A 19,975-nucleotide genomic window follows, 5' to 3' on the forward strand; every position below is an offset into this window, starting at 1 on the left:
AAAAAGCTTTTTAGGCAAATGTACATCTGGCATTGGAACAAAGTGGCTTGCCCGTCCTTGAGGCGCTCTCTCTGCAATGGAGTCTAAATGCTTGGCACTGTAACTCTAGAAGGAACCTCAGCGTCTGGTACCTTCTCCTGCCAGGTGATCATCAGAATCTTCCTAAGACAATTCAAATGGAAGTGATTCCGCGTCCTGGCATGGGGCTGGGAGAGTGTCCAGGTTTCACAGTCATACAACTATGAGGTCAGCACAAATGCTCTGTAGACTTTCAGTTTGGTAGTCAGTGTAATACCTCTTCTATTCCACTCTTTCTTTGGGAGCCTCCCAAACACTGAGCTAGCTCTGGCAATTTGCGTGTCAACCTCTTCATCCTCGTGGACATCCCTGGAAAGTACACTGCCAAGGTAAGTGAAGTTATCCACAGCATTCAGTATTTCTCCATTTGCTGTAACCACTGGTTCCATGTATAGCTAGTATGGTACTGACTGGTGAAGAACCTGTTTGGTTTTTTAGGTTTTTTGGTCAGGGTTTTTTTTTTTTGGTGTCAATTGTTAGGCCAAAATTAGGACAAGTAGCAGAGAATTGTGATCCATACTTTACTGAGTCTCAGCTTCAGAGGCTGTATTGAGTGCACAATCACCTATGTACAGAAATACATGCACCAATCATATAGTCTTGGCTTGCAGACTGTTGACAGGATTTTTACTGAGCCAGTCTCTAGACTGAGAATGCTAGGAGCCACACAAAGCAGGCCTAGAGACAGCAGTGCCAGTAATCAAGTAGTTTAATTAATCAGTTTCAGAGTAAGAAATGTTCTTAGCTGAAGTAAAAGCAGTGGTTAAATCACAAGTGTGCAAGGAGGGGGGAAGGTGGATTACAAGGGTTAGTAGTTTCCCACGAGAAATCCATAAGTCCAATGATTCTGGAGTCAAGTCTTTAGGGGTCGTGACCACCTCCCCTAAGTACAGAAATGGAGTTCTGTGATGGGGAGCAGGTTCAACAATCTTTGATTCACTTCACTTAAGGTCCGGTGATTGTGAGCTTGGCCAGAGTTTTCTTTTATCAGTTCAGGCTGTGACCTCTGACTCCTAAACCATAGTCAGCTCTTGAGGAAACTAGATTATTAGTATAGTCATTACACATATCATATCAATTCATACGAAAACTATAAATCCCTTTGTCAACAGAATGGGCAGAAGAACCCTCTTCTTAGCAGAACTCCTTTGTCCCTGGTTCTCTTTGGGTGTGGTCCTTCTCTGTGACCACTGAGCTTTGTCTGGGTGGCGTACCTGGCAGCTGGGGGCACCGTCTGGGCACTCCTTCCTTCCTGGGAGGCCAGCTACTTCTACTCCATATAGCAGCCAGCCTGGCCTCTGAGGGGGTCCCATCTTTAGCTGACAGGGCTCAGGTGCAAAGGAGCAGGGAACTGGAGCCATCCATTCCGTGGGGATGGGGCAGTAGGGCAAGTGCACTGGATGAGCCGGGGCCTGCTCTTACAGCCCAAGCCCTGACCTTTTCCTGCAGGGAGCCCTCGGGTATTTGGTCACTCCACAGGCAGGTGATCTGTGGCAGATCTTGGCCCAGTTGCTGGGCACAGAGGTACCAAGAATGAAGCCACTGTGCCCTCAGGTAGCTGCCATTCTATTTGGGTAGTCCTTGCCAAGGACATGTAATGACCCCGTACATGTGGGGAGGCTGGGAGGCTGGGCCCTGGCAGTGGTGGCTTCCTGAAGACCACGGGATGGGAGGGGCAGGAGAGAGCTTGCAGGCCAAAGGGTCGGGAGGAGCTGGAGCTGAGGGCTGGGAAAGCTTCCCTGGGTAGCCTCCTTCCTACCCTATTTAGCTGTGCCTTGCCCTGACCAGAGTCCCAGGAGCGGAATAGCCACCCTGAGAGAAAGAAACATCAGAACGACAAGCACTTGCATTCCTACAAGGCAGGCACCGCACACACCATTTAATCAAAAGCCAGGTAACAATTCTTGGGATATTTTAAGTTTGCTAAAGAAGCACAGCCTCCTTTTATCAGCAGTAATATCCAAGAGAGCTGTAAAATGACCAAAGTGAGTCTGGCCACTCTAGTGGCAGAGTGTCCTCAGTGCTGCATCAGGCAACCTGGACCAAGCCCCTACTGTGTGCTGGGCACAATGCTGCCACTGTCTGCTCAGTCAGTTGCCAGGCTTCTGACACGAGGTCACCAGGGTCTGTGTCCACTGAGACCTTGACCATACCAAATACTGCCTTCGTTTTCAGTTTGGGGGTCTCTGTGGTGTCAGAAATCAGCATCAGCCCCTTTAAATAGCCCCTTTAAAGATCTGGAGCCTCATGCTGGGGCCACATACCCCCGGGGCTGCTGTGGCTTAGTGCAAACATTGTGTAAAGGAAGGTGGAATTAGGGGAGCAAAGCCACCAGAAAGGAAGAAGGCATGCTGCCCAGAGGGCACATGTCTCCGTCCAGCCTCCTACTGCTCAGCAGCCCCCTTCCTTCAGCATCCAAGACTCCCTGGCCCTGTATCTGAGACCCTGGGAGCTAGTGGGACCTCCCAGAGCCAGCCCCTCCTCAAGTGTGCTAACCTGGGACTGGACAGAGAGGGGCTTGGTACCTTCTGGTTTTCTTACTCCTCTGTTCACAGGCCTGACTGATGCCCTTTCTCCAGAGTCAAGGATTCTTTTTCATGTGTGGACTGCCCTGCCAGCTGTCATGTAAAAGGCTGCAGAGATGTTCTGGTTCATTTGGCTGTGAGCCCCCACCCCCACCCCCACCGCGGCGCGCATCCGCCCGCGGGCACACACTTGCACAGAGGACAGATAATGTACATGGCCTTTATCCCTCCCTTCTTCCTGTCCCAGGTCCCATCCAAGCACGCAGCCCCACTGCTGCCCAGCGCTATTGCACCAACGAGGCCTGGAGTTAACGTGAGCCTCGCCAAGGCCCACGGGTGAGCCCTGGTCCCGAGCTGGGAGGCCTGACGGATGCCTGGGCCACACCAGGCCCGGCGTCCGGGCTCCGGGCTTTGCATCCTCCCGGTTCTGTCGGCCCGCAGGATACACTGTTGCACGTTCTGGGCCGCCGCGACCCCTTCTGATAAACAATGTTCCATCCACCTGCAGGTGCAAACTCCCAGGGCCTCCCTTCCCCCACCAGCCCCCACCCCCCGACCTCTGCCTTTCACGTGGCCCAGCAGGGCAGGCCTGAGCCTGGGGGCTGGGGGCGAGTTTGGGGCCAAATGGGGAGGGGGCGGAGCCGAAGCCAGGCCTCGGGCGTGAGGGCGGGGCTTCTCCTATATAGTGATGGAGGTCGGGGGGGGCGGGGCTTTGCGTAGTACGTTCGCCAGGCTCGGCCTTCCTTTCGTCTGTCTTCCGTCTCCTTCGAGTCCTCGACCTCCCCGACGTTCTCCAGTGAGCTTTCCAGCTCAGCTCCATCTCCAACTCAGGCAGGGTAAGTTGAAGGCAGGAGGAGCTGTGCGGATCCGGGGAAGGGACCTGGGTGGGCAGTGGACTGCGAGCCTCACTTTAGTTAAGTGAGGGGGCACATGGGAGACCCTGATTTTCAGCAGCGAGAGTCCCAATGCTATCTGCCCTGTGAGGTCACTTGTGGAGGGAGGCTGGGGGAGGGGAAGACCCTGGAGCCCATGTTGTCTGAACGCTGCTGGGGGGGGGTGGTCAGCTTGGACAAGACGAGACGCAGGCGTCACGGGCGTCGGTCTCACGTGGTAGAAGAGGGAAATAAGGAGAAAGGGGCATTTATCCAACCCAAAGGTTTTTTCTTCTCAGGAACGTCTGCAAAGCTTCAGAAAAAATCATGAGTGCTGTGTCAACAATCCGCCGTCGAAACAAGGTTAGAGCCAGAGACCCTGAAGGGACGGGGTGGGCGGTGCCTACTCGCGGTTTTTTGGGGCCCTAGGGAAGGGTGGAGTCACGAAGGAGTGGGGAGTGCGGGACACTGAGTGACCCGGACCCCAGAGCGTCTTGGAACAAGTAGCCTTTTCCTTGGTCGGGATTCCCGTCCGTGTTCCCCCGGGAGAGGCCCAGGGGCACAGGAAAAACTGCACTTGCTGGCGCTTTGCTCCCTAACCTAGAACTGCTGAAACGCGGGAGAATATGGGCTTAATAAGGCTTGCTTTTGGTAACTTGAGCTCAATTTTGAGACTGTACAATTAAAGCTGAGTGTACGTGAAGGGCCCTGTGATACAGGGAAGAATTAGTGTGGTCCGGGTTGGCCCTAAAGGAAGGGCTGGGAGCTAGGGGCAGAGGAGGGTGGGAGGAAAGGCGCAAAGAGGTTGGCTGGGGCTAAGACTGGACGCGCCATAGTGGCCGCCGGGCTCCCTTCGGCTCTCATGGGCTTGCCCCCTGTTGTCCATATGTCCTTAGTTGACGAGGATGTCCTACAAGTTGGTGGTGATGGGCAGTAGCAGTGTGGGCAAGAGCGCGCTGACCGTCCAGCTGGTCAAGAATTGCTTTGTGCCTGACCACGACCCCACCATCGAAGACTCCTACCGCACCCAGTTGATCGTGGACGGCCAGGCCTGCCAGCTGGATATCCTAGACACCACTGGCAACGAGGAACTGCTGAGCCGACGCCAGCAGTTCATGCGCTGGGGGGAGGGCTTCCTCTGTGTCTATGCAGTAGATGACATCAAGTCGTTCGTGGATGTGAACATCTTCCGCGACCAGCTGCGCAGGATCCGTGACGCCGACCGCATTCCCTTCGTCCTGGTGGCCAACAAGGTCGACCTAGGTGGTGGCCAGGTAACCTCGGCACTGGGCCAGGAAGCAGCCAAAAGCTACAAGGTGCCCTTCGTGGAGACCTCGGCCCAGACCCGTCAGGGAGTGGAGCACGCCTTCCAACAGCTGGTGAGAGAGGTGCAGCGGGCCCGCGTGGAGGCACTGAGAGTCGTTCCTGAGCCCCCTAGGCGCAGCCAGAGCTGCGCCTGCACCCTCATGTGAGCGAGTGCTGCACCCGCGAGCAAGTCTCCCCCAGCCTCCCCTGGGCCCTCCCCAGCCTTTCCCTAGCCTCCAGGCCTCCATCTGGATCTTTCCTTCTGTACTTCTGTTCTTCTGTGCACCCCTACCAGGATCTCCCCAGGAGCCTTCCTGGTGGGACTCATCAACGTTTCTCCACACAGGCTTTTTGGATTTTTGTTTTCTGTTTGTTTTTTTTATCTTTGAGAAGGAATGACTACCTCACTGCTGCTGTGTCCTGACCAGTCAAGAAAAGACTCCCTCCCTCCTCCTGTCACAGCCTCCCCTGGCCACTCTGGCTGCCCAGGCCCCAGAGACAGCCAGGTCCTGGCCACTTTCTCCCCTACCATGGTCTTCAGCAGCCTCCTCTCCCCTCCTGGGGGCTGGGAGTGGGCTTTTCTTTCTTGGGCTTTCCTTTCCACAGAAAATCGTGCTCCCCAACAGAGCCCCCGACTCCAGACACCAGGGCACTAGTGATTTGCCCTCCTGCCCCTGGGCTTGTTGGGGTAGTTGCCTGGGGCCAGGTCACCCCAGCCCTGGGGGTGGCCCAGAAGACCTTGTCTGAGGGGTTGGTGAGGAGCCCTGCCCTGAAGTGACCCCTTCAGTGCCCCCCCCACAAGACCAGACCCGGGGGTGAGGGGTTTGGGTCACTCACATTGTTGACCCTTATCCTCCACGAGCTTGTCATCCTAAGCACTTCCCCTGGGGAGGGTGGGAGATAGAATGGGCCTGTCTCTTGCTGGGAGGAAGCCTTGGGTAGAAAAATGCCATCAGCGTGACTCCTGCTTTTATGTTTAAATAGATTTGAGTTTTTTGGGAGGATGCAGTGGCTCAGGGTTACATGTCTAGTTAAGTGTCAAGCTAAATGGGTCCTCCTTCTGACTTCAGGGTGAGTGCTTTATCCACCGTGTCACCTAGCTGCCCATTATTGTTGGTGTGAGCTGCACTGTGTTGCCTCCAAGATAAGTGGGGTTGGGGGGGAGCCCCTGGCTGTGAGTGAGCTCAGCAGAGACTCCCCCAGCTGCAGGTCAGGTGGGGTCTGTCCCCTTGTGACCTGGGCATCTCTGCCACCTTGGGGGGAGTGGACAAGGGGTGGGTAGGCAACACTCCTGTTTCAGTTGAGAGGACTAAAGATGTTAAAGCTGCCTGGTTTTGGGGGGGGATTCATCTCAAGGGGACGTCCCTCAGAGTTGTTTTTCTTGTTCTACAATTTATTACAAATAAAAGTTGTTGCTTTATCAATAACTCCTGCTGTTGGTTTCTGGGAGGCTGGTGTGCGTGGGGTAGGAATAACCTGAGTGCAGGGGAGATGGAGCTGCTCTTGGGGGTTAGAGAGCACAGGTGTTTCAACTGTGGGCCCCTGGACCTCAGTTTCCTCATCAGTAAGATGTGCAGGGTGGGTTTGGTGGCCTCTTGGCTCTGTCTCAGCTTGGAGTCAGTAGGGGCTCAGGGCGCCTGGATCCCCTCCCAAGCCTAAGCTGTCTCTGACACGTTTCCCTACCGCTCCCCCAATCCCCCACCCACCTAGGTAAAACCCCGTACCACACAGCCAGCTGGTATTGAAGGGCTTCTCTGGAGTGAGGGGGTGTCCTCACCTCCTGAGGGGGCCCTTCCTGTGGGGAAGTACTTCTGGATCCCCTGTAGTAACTCACCTGTGTCTGCCCCAGTGTTACCCATTGAACCTGATTCCTCCCTGGGGAGTCCTCCAAGTGCATGCAGGCCCTCTGGCCTTGCCCACAGGGAAGATGGTCCCCATCTGCATCCGGAGCCCAGCCCAGTGTAATCCCCAAAGCCAGGATGGCCCAGGCATGGTGAAATCCAAGGGCTTCAGATGAGGGAAGGACCAGAGTACTGGGAAGCCTGTAGCCAGTTCAGATCAGGAGGCAAGGTTCTTCTAGTTGGAGGAAGGTACTTTATTTTTTAAATTTAATTGATTTGTTTTTAGTTTTCGATTTCCATAAGCTTTTGGGTTTTAAATTTTCTCCCTCTCCCTTCCCTTTCCCTTCCCCAAGATGCTGCAGTCTGATTTAGGCTCTACTTACACATTCATATTAAGCCGATTTTCACATTAGTCATGATATAAAGAATTGGAACTAATGGGAGGACCCAGGAGAAAGAAGAAACAGAAGGAGAGCAAATAGTATGCTTCCAACTGCATAGTTCTTTCTCTGGGTGTGGATAGCATTTTCCATAGTGAGTCTTTTGGAGATGTGCTAAGGAGGAAGTGACTTCTTGGCCCATCTCAGGCCCAGAAATGGGGGAAGAGCCGGGGATTGCCTGTGAGGGGTGGTTGCTCAGGACTAGAGGTGGAAGGAATCATCTGCCTCATTGACTGCAATTCCCTCCTTTGTGATTAAATTCTCAGTGTTATTTGTCATAATACAGTACACTGCCTGGTCCTGCAGAAAAGTCCTTACAGGGAAAAAAAAAATGGAAAATTCCTTCCCTTACAAAGTAGCCCTCTGCACTCCTTCGATTCTGTCTTGACCTGAGAACTTATTTTACAGACAATAACAGCAGTTGGATGAATCAGTCATCTGGATATGGGAGCTGCACCCTATCCCTCCACCCCCTTTTTTTTTTTATTTCACTTGTCTTTATTTTTCGTTTTCAACATTCACTTCCACAAGATCTGGAGTTCCAAATTTTCTCCCTACCTCGCCCCTTCCCCACCCAAGGATGGCATGCATTCTGAGTACCCCTTCTCCTAATCTACCCTCCCTTCTCTCTGTCCCCCCCTTCTCTTATCCCCTTCCCCTTCGATTTCTCTACCCCCTTCTTAAAATATGCAATGTATCACAATAGAAATTTGCATTTTCAGTTCAACTGATTTGTTTGTACAGTTCAGTCTTTCAGTTGTGTCTGACTCTGTGTGACTCCATTTGGGGTTTCCTTGGCAGAGATACTAGAGCAATTTGTGGTTTCTCTCACTAGCTTATTTTACAGTTGAGGAAACTGAGGCAAACAGGGTGAAGTGACTTGCCCAGGGTCACACAGCTAGTAAGTGTCAGGCTGGATTTCAAGTCAGGCAGGTCTTCCTGCAGGCCTGGTGCTTTAGCCACTTGATGGCCTAACTTTTCCTATTCCACCTACAATCCTCTGCAAGCATTAGATACGGAAAAGGTAAAGGAGCCCAGTTTTTCTTTAAAAGAATCCAAGTTTCTAATATGAGCATCGTTACTTTCTAGGCATCTGTGAGCAAGGATTCGTAACGAATGGCTGCTTTTTGGAAATCAGTAATTTTCAAAAGTGTCCGCAGCAGGCCCCTGCCTTCCCATTCTGAGGTCTGGCTCTTAATGTCCACAGCCTTTCACCACAAAGCCCTACTGGCAGGAGTGAAAGTGGGGTGGAGACTGGGTGGTGTGCTTTAGAATGTGGCCCTCATCCCGTTTATTCGGTGTTTGTGAGCCAGGGACCGTGAGCTGAGGGTTCAGACCTGGAATTGGGGGCTTTCACAGAGAGTCTAGATGAGATGCCATTGGTGAGGTGCCTAGCATACAACTGGACACTGATACGTGCTGCTTCTCTTCCTTTCCCTTGCCCTTATGACAACACTTGAAAAAATTAATATTTCCTTTTTTTCAACAGCATTTTGTTAGCAAAAGTAGCACAAGAGGAAGTAGAAAATGATGACAAAAAATGCACTGAGAATTCTGACAACCTTAGCTCAGAGTGATAGCGCTTACTAACAAAAGTTTGCAGATTTTATGTTCTAGTTGGAGCTACCACAAAAGAAATTGGGTAAAAATCACCTGGAAATCTAATATCACCTAATCTAGGAATGCTTGGGGCAGCTGCTGGGGCATACAAGAGAGAGAAAGAGGGTGGGAAATCAACCCGAACAAAATCCAGGGCCCAGCGCCCTCAGTCAGGTTCTTAGGCATGGAAGGTGCAGGGGAGCCCCGCCATGATTGTGGACACAATTTGGGGTGGGGGGAGGAAGCAGGTCAGGGGCAGCAGGCAAAGGGAGATGACATTAGAGGCTGAGGTAGGGCCCAGAGAAGCGAGGCAAGCTACTCAGCCCACACAGCCAGCTAGTGTCAGGAGTAAAATTTGAACTCAGCTCTATCCACAGTGCTACCAATAAGAAAACTACTGCAGTCCTAGGGCGATAGGGTCCACGGGATACTTCCTGGCTGCGAGGATGGAGAGGAGCAGGTCAGATGGGAGATGCTGACTGGATATGGGGCAGGGGGAGACTTTTAGAATGATAGCTAGGGGTAATGGTTGGATCTGACGAGAATTTGTTAAGGGTTGAGGAGCTTTGGGAGTGTTTGCAGGCGGGCAGGGAGGCAGTCAGTACTTGGGGAGAGAGAAAACGGATGATGGGGCAACATGGGGAGAAGACGGCAGGGGCCTAGAGAAGGCTAGGCCTGGACGAAGGGAGGTGGCTCCTCTGCATCTGAGGGTGCAATCGAGGATGAGAAAGTGGGGGATGGTGGCCAGAAGTGGTGAGATGAGGAGGGAGGAAGGACAAAGGGGGAGTTCACAACTCCAGGCTGGGAAAGCGGAGCCTACCACTTCTGTATCTGGGCATGGAGCGGGGGAGGGGGGGGAACTGCAGGTGCAGAACGGCGCATGATCTGTTAGGCCCTTATGGCTGGGTCAGTCAATCTTGGGGGACACACTCTAATTCTCTTAGGGAGTGGGACTCCCAGAATCCCCTCAAATTGTTGGGGAAGGACTCCCCAAAGCCCCAGTCGGGGTATGCTGGACCCCAAAAAGTCCTTGTGGTTGGTGGCGGGTTTCCCAAATCCCAAGGGGGCGGGGCTCGGAGATGCCAAGAGGTGGGCGTCGGGAGGGGGCGGGCTTCCCGGGAGGCTCCAGGGTGTCTGTGGGGGGCGGGCCCTGACCCTGGGCTTCACGTGGTGGGGGAGGAGGATCCGCAGGCTCTGCTGCTTCCCCTAGACTGTAGATCCCTGCGCTTCTCCTGCGTGTTGTTCCTGGGGTCCCTAGCCAGGCTTTTTCGCCAGTTCCATTAACAATTCAGAAAGGGTAAGTAGAGGTAGGAGGAGCAGAACAGGTAAGGGGACCAAAAAAGGGTTAGGGTTAGGGTTAGGCTTGGTGAAAAGGCTAGCGGGGAGTGGCTGGTGGCCATCCCAGCCCGTGACCCCGTGGCTTCCTTAAGGCAGGGGATAAAAGGGACCCTCTGGGTCCAGTGGCCTCTTAAGGCCCCTTTGGAAACCCTGGGGTCAGGTCTGGGTCCCAGGGTTTAAGAAGGGAGGCGATAAGCCACACAAGGGCGGGAAGCGGCGGGGGGTGGGGGTGGGGTGGAAAGGGCCTGGAACCCATGGCTTCCAAAGACTTCGGCAAGCGCAGGAGTGGGGGCAGGGGAGCTTCTTCAGGCGTCTGGTCTGTGCGTGGGAGGAGGGATGAGTGTAGTTTAGCTGGGAGGGGGTTACGAAGAGACCCCCTGGGGCTGGATGTGGAGAAGGGAGATGGGGGGATGGGAGCCTCCTCAGGAGAGCAGCTGCCTCGAGCAGGGGCCTCCTCCTGGGAGGACCATTGGGATAACTAACCCTAACCCTAACCCTAACCCTCCCCCCACTGGTGTCCCTAAAGCACGTAGGTAGCCCAGTGGGTCCAGTGCAGGGCCTGGAGTCTGCATGACCTGCATTCAAGTCCAGCCCAGATACTTATTGGGTTGTGTCCCAGGGCAAGTTACTTAACTTCCATTTACCTCAGTTTGCTCCTCTGTGAAATGGGGGTAATGGACTGTTGTAGACAGTGTTTGGTGTAGACACTGACATGGTGTTTGTAGAGCACCTGGCACAGTACTGGCACACAGTAGGCACTCAATCATGGCTTGTTTTCCTTTCCCCTTGATCCTTTAACCCCCCCTCCCAGGTGATCGGCCGGGTGCCAGAGCCAAGATGCTGTACAGGCTGGTGGTGATGGGCAGCTGTGGCGTGGGCAAGAGTGCGATGATCACCCGCTTTCTTGAGAACCGCTTCGTGGCTGAGTACGAGCCCACGAGTCCCACCACAGAGGTGTACCACGGCATGGCAGTGGTGGACGGGGAGCCCTGTGAGCTGGACATCCTGGACACGTCCGGAGGTGAGGAGTTCAGCTGGCACCGGGAGCAGTTCATGCGCTGGGGAGAGGGCTTCATCTGCGTCTATGCCGTCGACTTCATCAAGACCTTCGTGGATATGAACCTCTTCTACCAGCAGCTGCGCAGGGTCAGGGGCACTGAGAAGGTGCCCCTGGTCCTGGTGGCCAACAAGATCGACGAGGCCCACTGGCTGATAGACTCAGACATGGGCAAAGAAGCGGCCGAGAGCTTCAAGGCGCACTTCATGCAGACCTCAGCCAAGACCCGCCAGGGCGTACGGGAAGCCTTCCACGAGGTGGTGCGGCAGATCCGACGCATGCGCACCGAGGCGGCACTCAAGGGTGCCAACTCCCAGTGCACCGTCCTGTGAGCAGGTACACCCTCTCCCTTGGCCCTGCCCCCGCCCCTCCCCCCCACCCCAGGACTCCCCCCCCGCGGCCGTGGCATGGCCTCTCCACAAGCCTCTTGGTGGGACTCATCAGCCTTTCTTCCTAGGGGCCTTTCTTCGTCTGGCTTGGGCACCTCTGTGCCATTTTGAGGAGAGCTGGTCGAAAACGCCCGGGGCGATGTTGCCGTTTTCAGTGAAGGGTCCAGAAGCTGCCTGCTAGGGGGGAGAGGGGGATTCAAAGTTGGTGGTTTTTCTTGTTCTGGGATTTGCTGCAAATAAAGGTTGTTACAAATTTGTTTATGACTGTGTGTTGCTGATGTATTTCAGGGGCTGCGGTGTGCTTGGGCTAGGAGTAACTTGATCTGGCTTGGGGATTTAGGGAGGGGCCCTGGGGGCCTTCCTCATCAGTGTGATGGGGGGGCGGTCTAGATGGCCTTTCAGGGCCCATCCAGCCCTAGGTCTGATTGCGAGGCTAGACTGAAATCCTCTGACACCCTGGATCCCAGAACTTCAGTTGCCTCGTTTATAACGGGGGTAATGGCACCTGACACATCCAGTTTTGGAGAGGTTAAGTATACGCATATGCAAAGTCCTTTGGAGATTTGGAAGCCTGGTAACAATGGAAGTGCTGATCCCTTAGTAAATTACTAAGGAATCAGTGCAATTAGGGCAGTGCTTCTGGGCTTACCCAGAGACTCTCTAGGTTTGCTGACGCCTGCTGGTTCTGGCCCACTTCCCGGAGGGGCCGGGAATAAGACTGAGGCTACAAAGATTGAAAGAGGCCATGTCTGCCCTGGGGGAGCTTCCATTCAATAAGGGGGAGACCTTAGCTGCAGGGGAGAGGTGACCTGGGAAAGGAAGTCTTGGCAAGCCGAAGTGGGGGTGGGGGAGGAGGGGTGATGGAAGAGATGGCCCCAGCACAGGGCCCTGGTGCAGACAGCAAGCCGACATTGGCCAGGCCTGGTGTCTAGCACTGGCCAGCCACTCTTGGGTCAGATGGCTTCAGGACACAGCTCCAGCTGGGACCTAGGTAGGACGAGAGCTCAGGAGGTGAATGGATTCAGTTCCCCAGGGAATAACTGAGCTCTGGACTCAACTAGCCCTGGTAGGGAGAGGGTCTTATCCTCTAGGCCCTGGGTCCAGTAGGAGGAGTACGGGTGTGGATGGGGTGGCTGGTCCAGAGGGGCACGGGGCTGAGAGACCCAGCGAGGCAGGAGCCACTTTTAGCTTGGCAGCACTCAAAACCTGGCCAGGCTTCGTGGAGGAGGAGAAGGAGGCAGAGAAGTATGTGGCCTGGGCTTGGGAGGCCAGGCTGCCAGGATGGAGGCTCCCTCTACTCAGAAGCCAGCTCCTGAGCCAAGACTCCACCAGCAAAGCCAGCGGCTATTAGGAAGGTGCTTTGTGCTGCGGTCAACAGGTCTTGTCGGTACCAAAGAGGCTGGAAAGCAAAGGGTGCACCGAGGACTCTGGAGCTTAAATTGTAAATCTGGGGGATTTATTTCCTGGCTACCTGGCACCAGGCAAATCCTCTGGACTCTCGGCCTCAGTTTCCCCATTCATAAACAGGAGATGGTAGCCTTAAGAGCTCTCAGTTCCAGTTCTGTGAGGTTTAGGTTATTGAAAAAGGTATTACCATGCCTACTTGAAAAATGAGAAAAGTGAGTCTAGGGACTGAAAAAAGCATACGAAGTCTTTCCCCCGAAAGGTGCAAACCCCATACTGATCCAGGAGGCCCTAGAAGTGTGTGTCTGGGGTTGGGGAACTTCATGGGGGGACCCACAGTGTTATCTCTGCCCAGCTAGGGGCAGCCCACTCCCCAGCCCTTCCTAACACCTGGGAAGAGGCCCCAGGGAATGCCAGATTCCAGAGGTCGTCCATCTCTGCCTTATCCAATGGGTCTCATGCACAGGGCAGGCCTTTAGGGACAGAACACGAGGGTCCGAATACTGATTTCTTCCTTCTGTGACCTTGGACCCATGGCTTCCCCTTTCTAGAGCCTGAAGGCTGAGGACTGGATGGGCTCTGCAGACCCTTCTGCCTCTAAATAGACACTCCCCACCCCAAACCCAACTGGGAGCCCTGCCATGGACACCTGCCTGTTCTTGGACAGGTAAGTCTCTTTCGTCCTTGAAGTTGGGCCAGGTGAGATCCCTTCCAACCCTGGTCTGTGTTCCAGGACTCCCTGTTTCACTGGCTTGGCTCTGTCTCCCCGGCTGCCATTCTAGTGGGAGTCTCTGATCATTTGCCGTTTAAGGCTGTGTGTGCCTGGTTATTTGCTGGGTGCGTGGCCTCGCTGGCCTCTGTGGGCCACTCATCCTTTGAGGATAGGCTCAAATTCACCCTGCAGAGCTTCTGGACACAGGAGCCCTCAGTCTGCTGGATTTACTGTGGGTGGCCAGCCTTCCCAAGCTGGGTTCTCATTTTGTCCCCACACAACCAAAGCCTCCAATCTGCACTGTCTGCCTTGGTTCCATTAGATGCTACTAAAATCTAGATTCAAACCATTTTTCCTGTTTCCCAGGACCAAGCAGTTTTTATTACTAATGGCCAAAGTTCATTTTTTAACTAATATCTTATTTTCCCCCAATTACGTGTAAAGACCATTTTTAACATTCTCTTTTTCTAAATCTGAGCTCCAAATGTTTTCCTTCCCCAAGACAGTAAGCAATTTGATGTGTTAATGCATGTTCAGTCATACAAAACATTACCATATTAATCATGTTGTGAAGAAGACATGGACCCAAAGGAAACACCAAAAAGTGGAAATGGTGTACTTTGCCCTGCATTCAGACTTCATCCCTTCCTCTGGAAGTGGACAGCCTTCTCCATCTGAGTCCTTGGGGCTGCCGTGGCTCACTGTATTGGAGAGCAGAGGTGAGTCTCCCAGGACTGTGTTCCTGTGGCTTGGCCCATGTGGGGACCCCAGTCCCTGCCAGCCTCGACCTTTTCCGTTCTTCTCCTAAGTCACTCTCTTTCGGTGCGGTGGGTGGCAGCTGAAGTGATTTAAGAAAGGGAAGCTGGGGGGCCCCCGACATTGCTCGCCAAAGGGCTTCCTCCCCCCTTCCCAGATCTGGGTGCCCAGGTCCCTCCTGCTCAGGCCAGTCTCTTATCGGTTGGTCACCTGCTGACTCAATCATTAACTTCATTTTTATGGAGGCAGCCACAACACTCACATTTCCAGAACTCACAGAGTGGCAGAGCCCTTTCCAGCTACAATCTCACTAGATCCTCACAGCCCCTCTGGGAGGAAGATGGGGTCGGAGGGTTAAGGTGAGAATTCCCATTTCACAGAGGAGGAGACTGAGGCTCCCAGAGGTCAAGTGACTTACTCAGGGTCACCTAGCGGCTGGAGCCTCCTTCCTCTGCCTCTGGCTGCTTCTCTGCTAAGTCTCAGCCTGTGAGCATCCTTTGTCTCCCCCTCCCCCGCCCCCGGGGCTGTGAATATGCACAGCTGAATTTCCCGGGGCCTTTGCTGCAACCAGTCTTTGTCTTTGAAATCTCTCATTGCTTTATAATTTCCTCTCTTATTCAGTTGTGGGGGGAAGGAGAGAAGCTGGACCCGTGACTTCTCAGGATAGGGATCTCCCAGTGTGGGAATGCCCTTGGCTAAGGCTAATCACCACTTGCTATGCCATGCCAGGTCTCGGAGCAGAGTGGCCGGCTAAGTCACACCCCCAAGGGGCCGGGCTGGTTTGGAGCAGGAGCAGGTCTGGAGCCGAGGGCTCTCTGAATTTCTGGTCACCTCTCTAGCCCTCGACACCTACTGCACTCGCCTGCCTATGACAGCCGTGAGTTAATGGATCACTTTCAGGTTCCCTCCTGGCTGGAGTGTTCCCCATCTTCGCAGCCAGTTTGTCTGTCCAGCTCCCAAGGCCAACATAGAGGGAAGACGTTCACGTTTATAGGGACAAGAGCTGCTGTTTTCCCAACTGGTAGAGGGTCTGAGGCAGGAACAGGCAGCTGTCAAGGCCGTACAAATCCATGTGGAGACAGGCTCCCAGTCCCCTCTCTCATTGGGGAAATGAGCACAAAAGCCAGTGGGTGATCTCACCTCTGTGACTGCAACATGCCTGCTTAGGGAGGGTGTGGAGCCTCTGGCCCTCAGGACCCCCTCCCTTTGGGCCTTCCCTGCTCTCAGAGGACAGGGGGCCTGAGCTGGGGATGGGGGAACGGGGTCCTGGGTTTGTGCAGGAGCCTCCCTCCCCTCTACCCCACTGGACTCCCGCTGTCCCCAGAGGCACGCCTGTGCCCCCTTCCCCAGGTACAAAGGAAGGCAAGGCTGGGTGGTTGGAGAGAGACCCCCAACGTAAGATCATGTCTCAGCCAGAAAGCACTTTGCTTTCTGGGGGTTGGGGGCTGAGGGCTCCCACACACACAGCACTGAAATGTGGACCCGCCTTGGAGTAGTGTGTGCCCCTCCTTGCCTCTCCGGGATGTGGAGGGGCCAGGGCATGGGTGTGTCCCCTGAAAATGAGGGAACAGGACTGGATGGCCCCCTCCCTGGTTCCAAATCTCGGTTGTGGGCTCTGAGGATCCCTGCTCCTGCCGCCTAGTTGCCTAGCTAGGGACCCAATCAGGAGCCCATGGAGGGGCTGTCCCCAGCTTACTCTACAAAGTGGGGTATGAGCATCTGGACCCCTGGACTCCCCAGATGGCTGGGCCAGTCTTTGTAATGCCCATATTCCCTGAGGCCTTTCGTGGACTCCCTTCCAAAGCCATCCCACCCGCCCAGAGGCTGGACACCAGGACTCGACTCAGGGACAGGGCCTCCTCCTCTCTCAGAGGAAGGAGGCTGACACAGGTCAAAGGCTCTGCTGGACCAGGGCCTGACCCAGGGGTGCACAGCAGTATCCTTTCAGCCCCAGGAAAGGGAAGTGAGCCCAGACTTTCTGGCTCTGACCTCTGATGTTCCCTCACCCCGAAGTGCCCAGGAGCTCCTTGACCTCACCAGTCCCTTCTCTGTCCTAACTTGCCAGGTTTGGGGTGACCACAAAGGAAGGAAACCAGCACCTCTGTGCTGGGCACTGTGCTAGGCACTTCACCTTATCATCCCGTTTGATCCTCACAACCACCTCAGGAGATCAGTGTTACTTTTATCCCCATTTTACAGATGAAGAAATAGAGGAAGGCAGAGGTTAAAGGACTTGCCAAGGTGACACAGCTAATAAGGGTCTGAGACAGGATTTGAACTCAGGTCCTCCTGACTCCAGGGACCAGTGTGCTCTCCACTTTTTTTTTTCCCTCTTTCTTCCTTTGGTCTCTGTAGGGGACAGGCCTAGCAGATGTCTCCATGGGCTGCAGGGAATGCCCGTTTCATGACTTTCTGGACCCAGCTCCCCCTCTTCTACCTGCTGTGCCCCCTTCACCTCCTTAGGAGCATCCCCCCCCCCGGGCTGGCCTGCTGTCCTCCCTGGGATGACTATCAGGGGTCCTGACCCCCCTACTCAAGTCTTCTGCATCCCCATTTGCATCTTTAAAAAAAATTACTTAATTTTTATTTTTCAGCATTCACTTCCACAAGATTTTTTATTCCAAATTGTCTCCCCATCTCTCCCCTCCCCCACCCCAAGACAGCATTCACCCTGAATCCCCCTTCCGCAATCTGCCCTCCCTTCTATCACCCCTTCTCTTATTCCTTTCTCCTTCTATTTTCTAGGGCAGGACAGATTTCTGTACCCCATTGCCTGTGTATCTTTTCCCCAGTTGCATGTGAAAATGCTTTTTTAACATTTGTTTTTAGAACTTTGGGTTCCAGATTTTCTCCCTTCCTCCCTCCCCCCACCCTCATCGAGAAGGCAAACAACTCGATACACATTATACAAGTGTAGTCATGCAAAACACTTCCATAGTACTCATGCTGAGAAAAACTAACCATATGTCCCTTCATCCTATTTTCTGTAGGGTAAGATAGATTTCCATACCCAATAGTGTATGTTATTCCCTGCTTAAGCCAAATCCTATGAGAATAAGATTCACTCATTCCCTCTCACCTTCCCCCATTTCCCCTTCACTGTAAAAGCCTTTTCTTGTCTGTTTTATGTGAGATAATTTACCCCGTTCTACCTCTCCCTTTCTCTTTCTCCCAGTATAATCCTCCCTCACCTCTAACTTTCTTTTTTAGATATCATCCCCACACACACACTTTGCATCTTAGGACACTTTAGCAGCTCTGCCTCCATTCCTCAGGAAGTCTTCCAGGGGCCTACCCTTCGGTCCTGCCTGTCACCAGGGTCCCAGCCCCCAAAGAGAAAGCTTTCCAGGGCAGAGAGCTTTATGTCTAGAAGCAGTACCATCGGTCATTCCAAGTTGGGGAGGACCTCAGGGAGTGGGTGGCAGAGCGGATGGCGGAGAAGGGGTGAGTCAGCAGACCTCCTGAGGTTGTTGTGGGGATCAAATGAGATAATTGTGAAGCACCTAGCACAGTGCCTGGCACACTAGGGGCTTGTTTTTTTCCTTTGTAAACTAGCCTCTGGGATTGATGTGGAGTGAGCATCCAGCCCTGAAAAGCTAGCTGGTTGGCACACTGGCCAGGCCACAGCCAAGAAAAGCCCCCGGCCCTCCACAGGACCTGGGTGATGCCCTCCCCTCTAGGCCTCAGTTTCCTTCCTCTGTCAAATGAGAGGATTGTCCTGAGAAGTTGTGACCTTGGGTTACTCATTTCCCTCCTCTCAGTATTGTTTCTGTGTTGGCAAAGTGAGTGGGGTTCAGTTAAGGCTCTGGGATCTCTCCTTGCTCTGACAGATGGTATTGGAAAGACATTTTTATTGCTGTGGTTAGTTTTTACAGAGCCCAGACATCCCCTGCTGTGCCCTCCACCTGACTCCTTCCAGAGCCATGTCCAGGTAATAAAGAAATGTTTTAAGAGGAAGAAAAAATCGGCAAAACTCATCCACACATTGGAGAACACCTAACACTATTGCAGTATTCATCACCACCCCAAACCAGCTCTGCAAAGGAAAGACCCGAGGGGTCACTCTCTTCTCTGCTTTGCCCTGGCCCAGGAGTGGGGGACCTGCAGCCTCGGGCCACAATTGGTCCTCCAGCCCTACCACTGAATCCAAACTTCCCCTAACAAATCCCCTTCATAGAACGATTTGTTCGTAAAACTTGAACTCAGTAGAAAGGCCGCACTGGAGGCCCCAGAGGTGACAGGCTCCCCACCTCTGTGCCTTACACACCCTTCAGTTTTCTAGGCCCCTCGGCTCTGCCTTCTCTCCTGTTCCCAGGCTCTCCTCCTCCTCCCAGCTCTGCGGGCAGTCCGGGTGAAGGCACATCTGCAGGCATCTGGAGCCCAGCGCTGGAAAGGACCTGCTTGGTGCCTTTCTGAGTGACTAGGATTGAGGGGGTGGGGGTTCAAAGGTCAAACAAAGCTGAAGCCAGGGCTCTGGTCCAAGGAGCCCCCAGAGAAGGTTTGATGTCCCCCACCTGGCCGGTGTAAGCACGCCCTGCACAAAGGGAGGCCCAGGCTCTGCCTGACCACAGCCCTGGGAGACCGGCGGTGCCTGGGGCATCGTCCCCTTGGCACAGAGGGGAGGTGACCTGCTGAGGCCTCCCTGCGCAGTGTCAGGCAGGGGTAGACCACGGCCGCCTCCCATGGAGCGCCCTTCAATCTCAGCAAGCGTGGCTGAGCCTGTGCGGGCTGGGCTGGCCTGGCCTCGGGAGGACGGGGGTCCTGGGAGACACGGCTTCCAAGTCCTTCCCTGGACCTCAGCTGAGTGAGAAGGCCACGCGAGGAGCCCTCCTGTCCAGCTATGGATGCCTGGCGGGGGGACCTGCGACAGACCACCTCATAGGAGAAGGGACTTACTTGAACCCAGGGCTGGGGTGAGGGGTCTAGTGCCGGGAGCCTAGCTTCTCCGATCTCTGGAAATCCCTCTAGGGCTGATTTGCTGTTTGTTCAAATCTCTGAAAGCCTCCCCCGCCCCATCAAATGGCTTCATTGTTTCTCACATCCCTTCTCTAAGCTGGGGGGGACTGACTTCCTTACTCCTCTGACTTTTGGACCCTGGATATTCTCTTGTTTGGGGGGTTTGGAAGTGGACGCCTCTGCTTCCCGCTTGGGGGGGGCTCCCTAACCTCCTTCCCTCCTCCCCCCAGGAAGCCTCGGAAGCTCTTGTGGACGCCGAGGGCCGCCCCCCTTTTGTTTCTTTGCTGATTAGTCTCGGGCTGGCTGTTTGAGGGCTACTTGCTGCTAGAGCTGATTAATGAAAACATAGCCAACATTTGCATAGTGATTAAAGGCCAGCCTACATGGTCCCTTTGATCCTCTGTACTACTGTGGGAGGCAGGTGCTATTATGTTCCCCATTTTATAGAGAGAGAAACTGAGGCAGACTGAGTTCCATTGACTTGGCCAGGGCCACACTTGAGGCAGAATTTGAACTCGTCTTCCCAAGTGTGGTCCCAGGGCCATCCACAGCCCCACCTAGCTGCCCTCCTTGGGGTCGAATGCCCTTGGGGAGCTCCCAGCTCTTTGCCTTCCTTTTTTGAGGGGTCTTCTGCCGGCCTTGTTCAGAGTGTGGAGTGTGGCCCCGCACTGGGGAAGTTTCCCCTCCTCCGTGGCTCTGGAGA

At 54.1% G+C, this 19,975-nt stretch overlaps 1 protein-coding gene and 1 pseudogene across 2 annotated transcripts; both read left to right on the forward strand.

The window, feature by feature from the left end:
- The first annotated feature begins 3,310 nt into the window (after positions 1-3,310).
- LOC110203410 (GTPase NRas-like) lies at positions 3,311-6,135 on the forward strand. The gene is made up of 3 exons (XM_020979907.1): positions 3,311-3,439; positions 3,775-3,838; positions 4,372-6,135. The coding sequence occupies exons 2-3, from the start codon at positions 3,803-3,805 to the stop codon at positions 4,945-4,947; spliced, it is 612 nt and encodes a 203-aa protein (XP_020835566.1). The 5' UTR covers positions 3,311-3,439; positions 3,775-3,802; the 3' UTR covers positions 4,948-6,135.
- Positions 6,136-9,833: 3,698 nt separating this feature from the next.
- LOC110203411 (GTPase NRas pseudogene) lies at positions 9,834-11,669 on the forward strand (annotated as a pseudogene). The gene is made up of 3 exons (XR_013484386.1): positions 9,834-9,957; positions 10,810-11,391; positions 11,513-11,669. The product of XR_013484386.1 is annotated as a GTPase NRas pseudogene (transcript).
- The last annotated feature ends 8,306 nt before the right edge of the window (positions 11,670-19,975 follow it).

This window comes from Phascolarctos cinereus, unplaced genomic scaffold, assembly GCF_003287225.1.
Source record: "Phascolarctos cinereus isolate Bilbo 61053 unplaced genomic scaffold, phaCin_HiC Scaffold_2;HRSCAF=192, whole genome shotgun sequence".
NCBI classification, from domain to species: Eukaryota; Metazoa; Chordata; class Mammalia; order Diprotodontia; family Phascolarctidae; genus Phascolarctos; species Phascolarctos cinereus.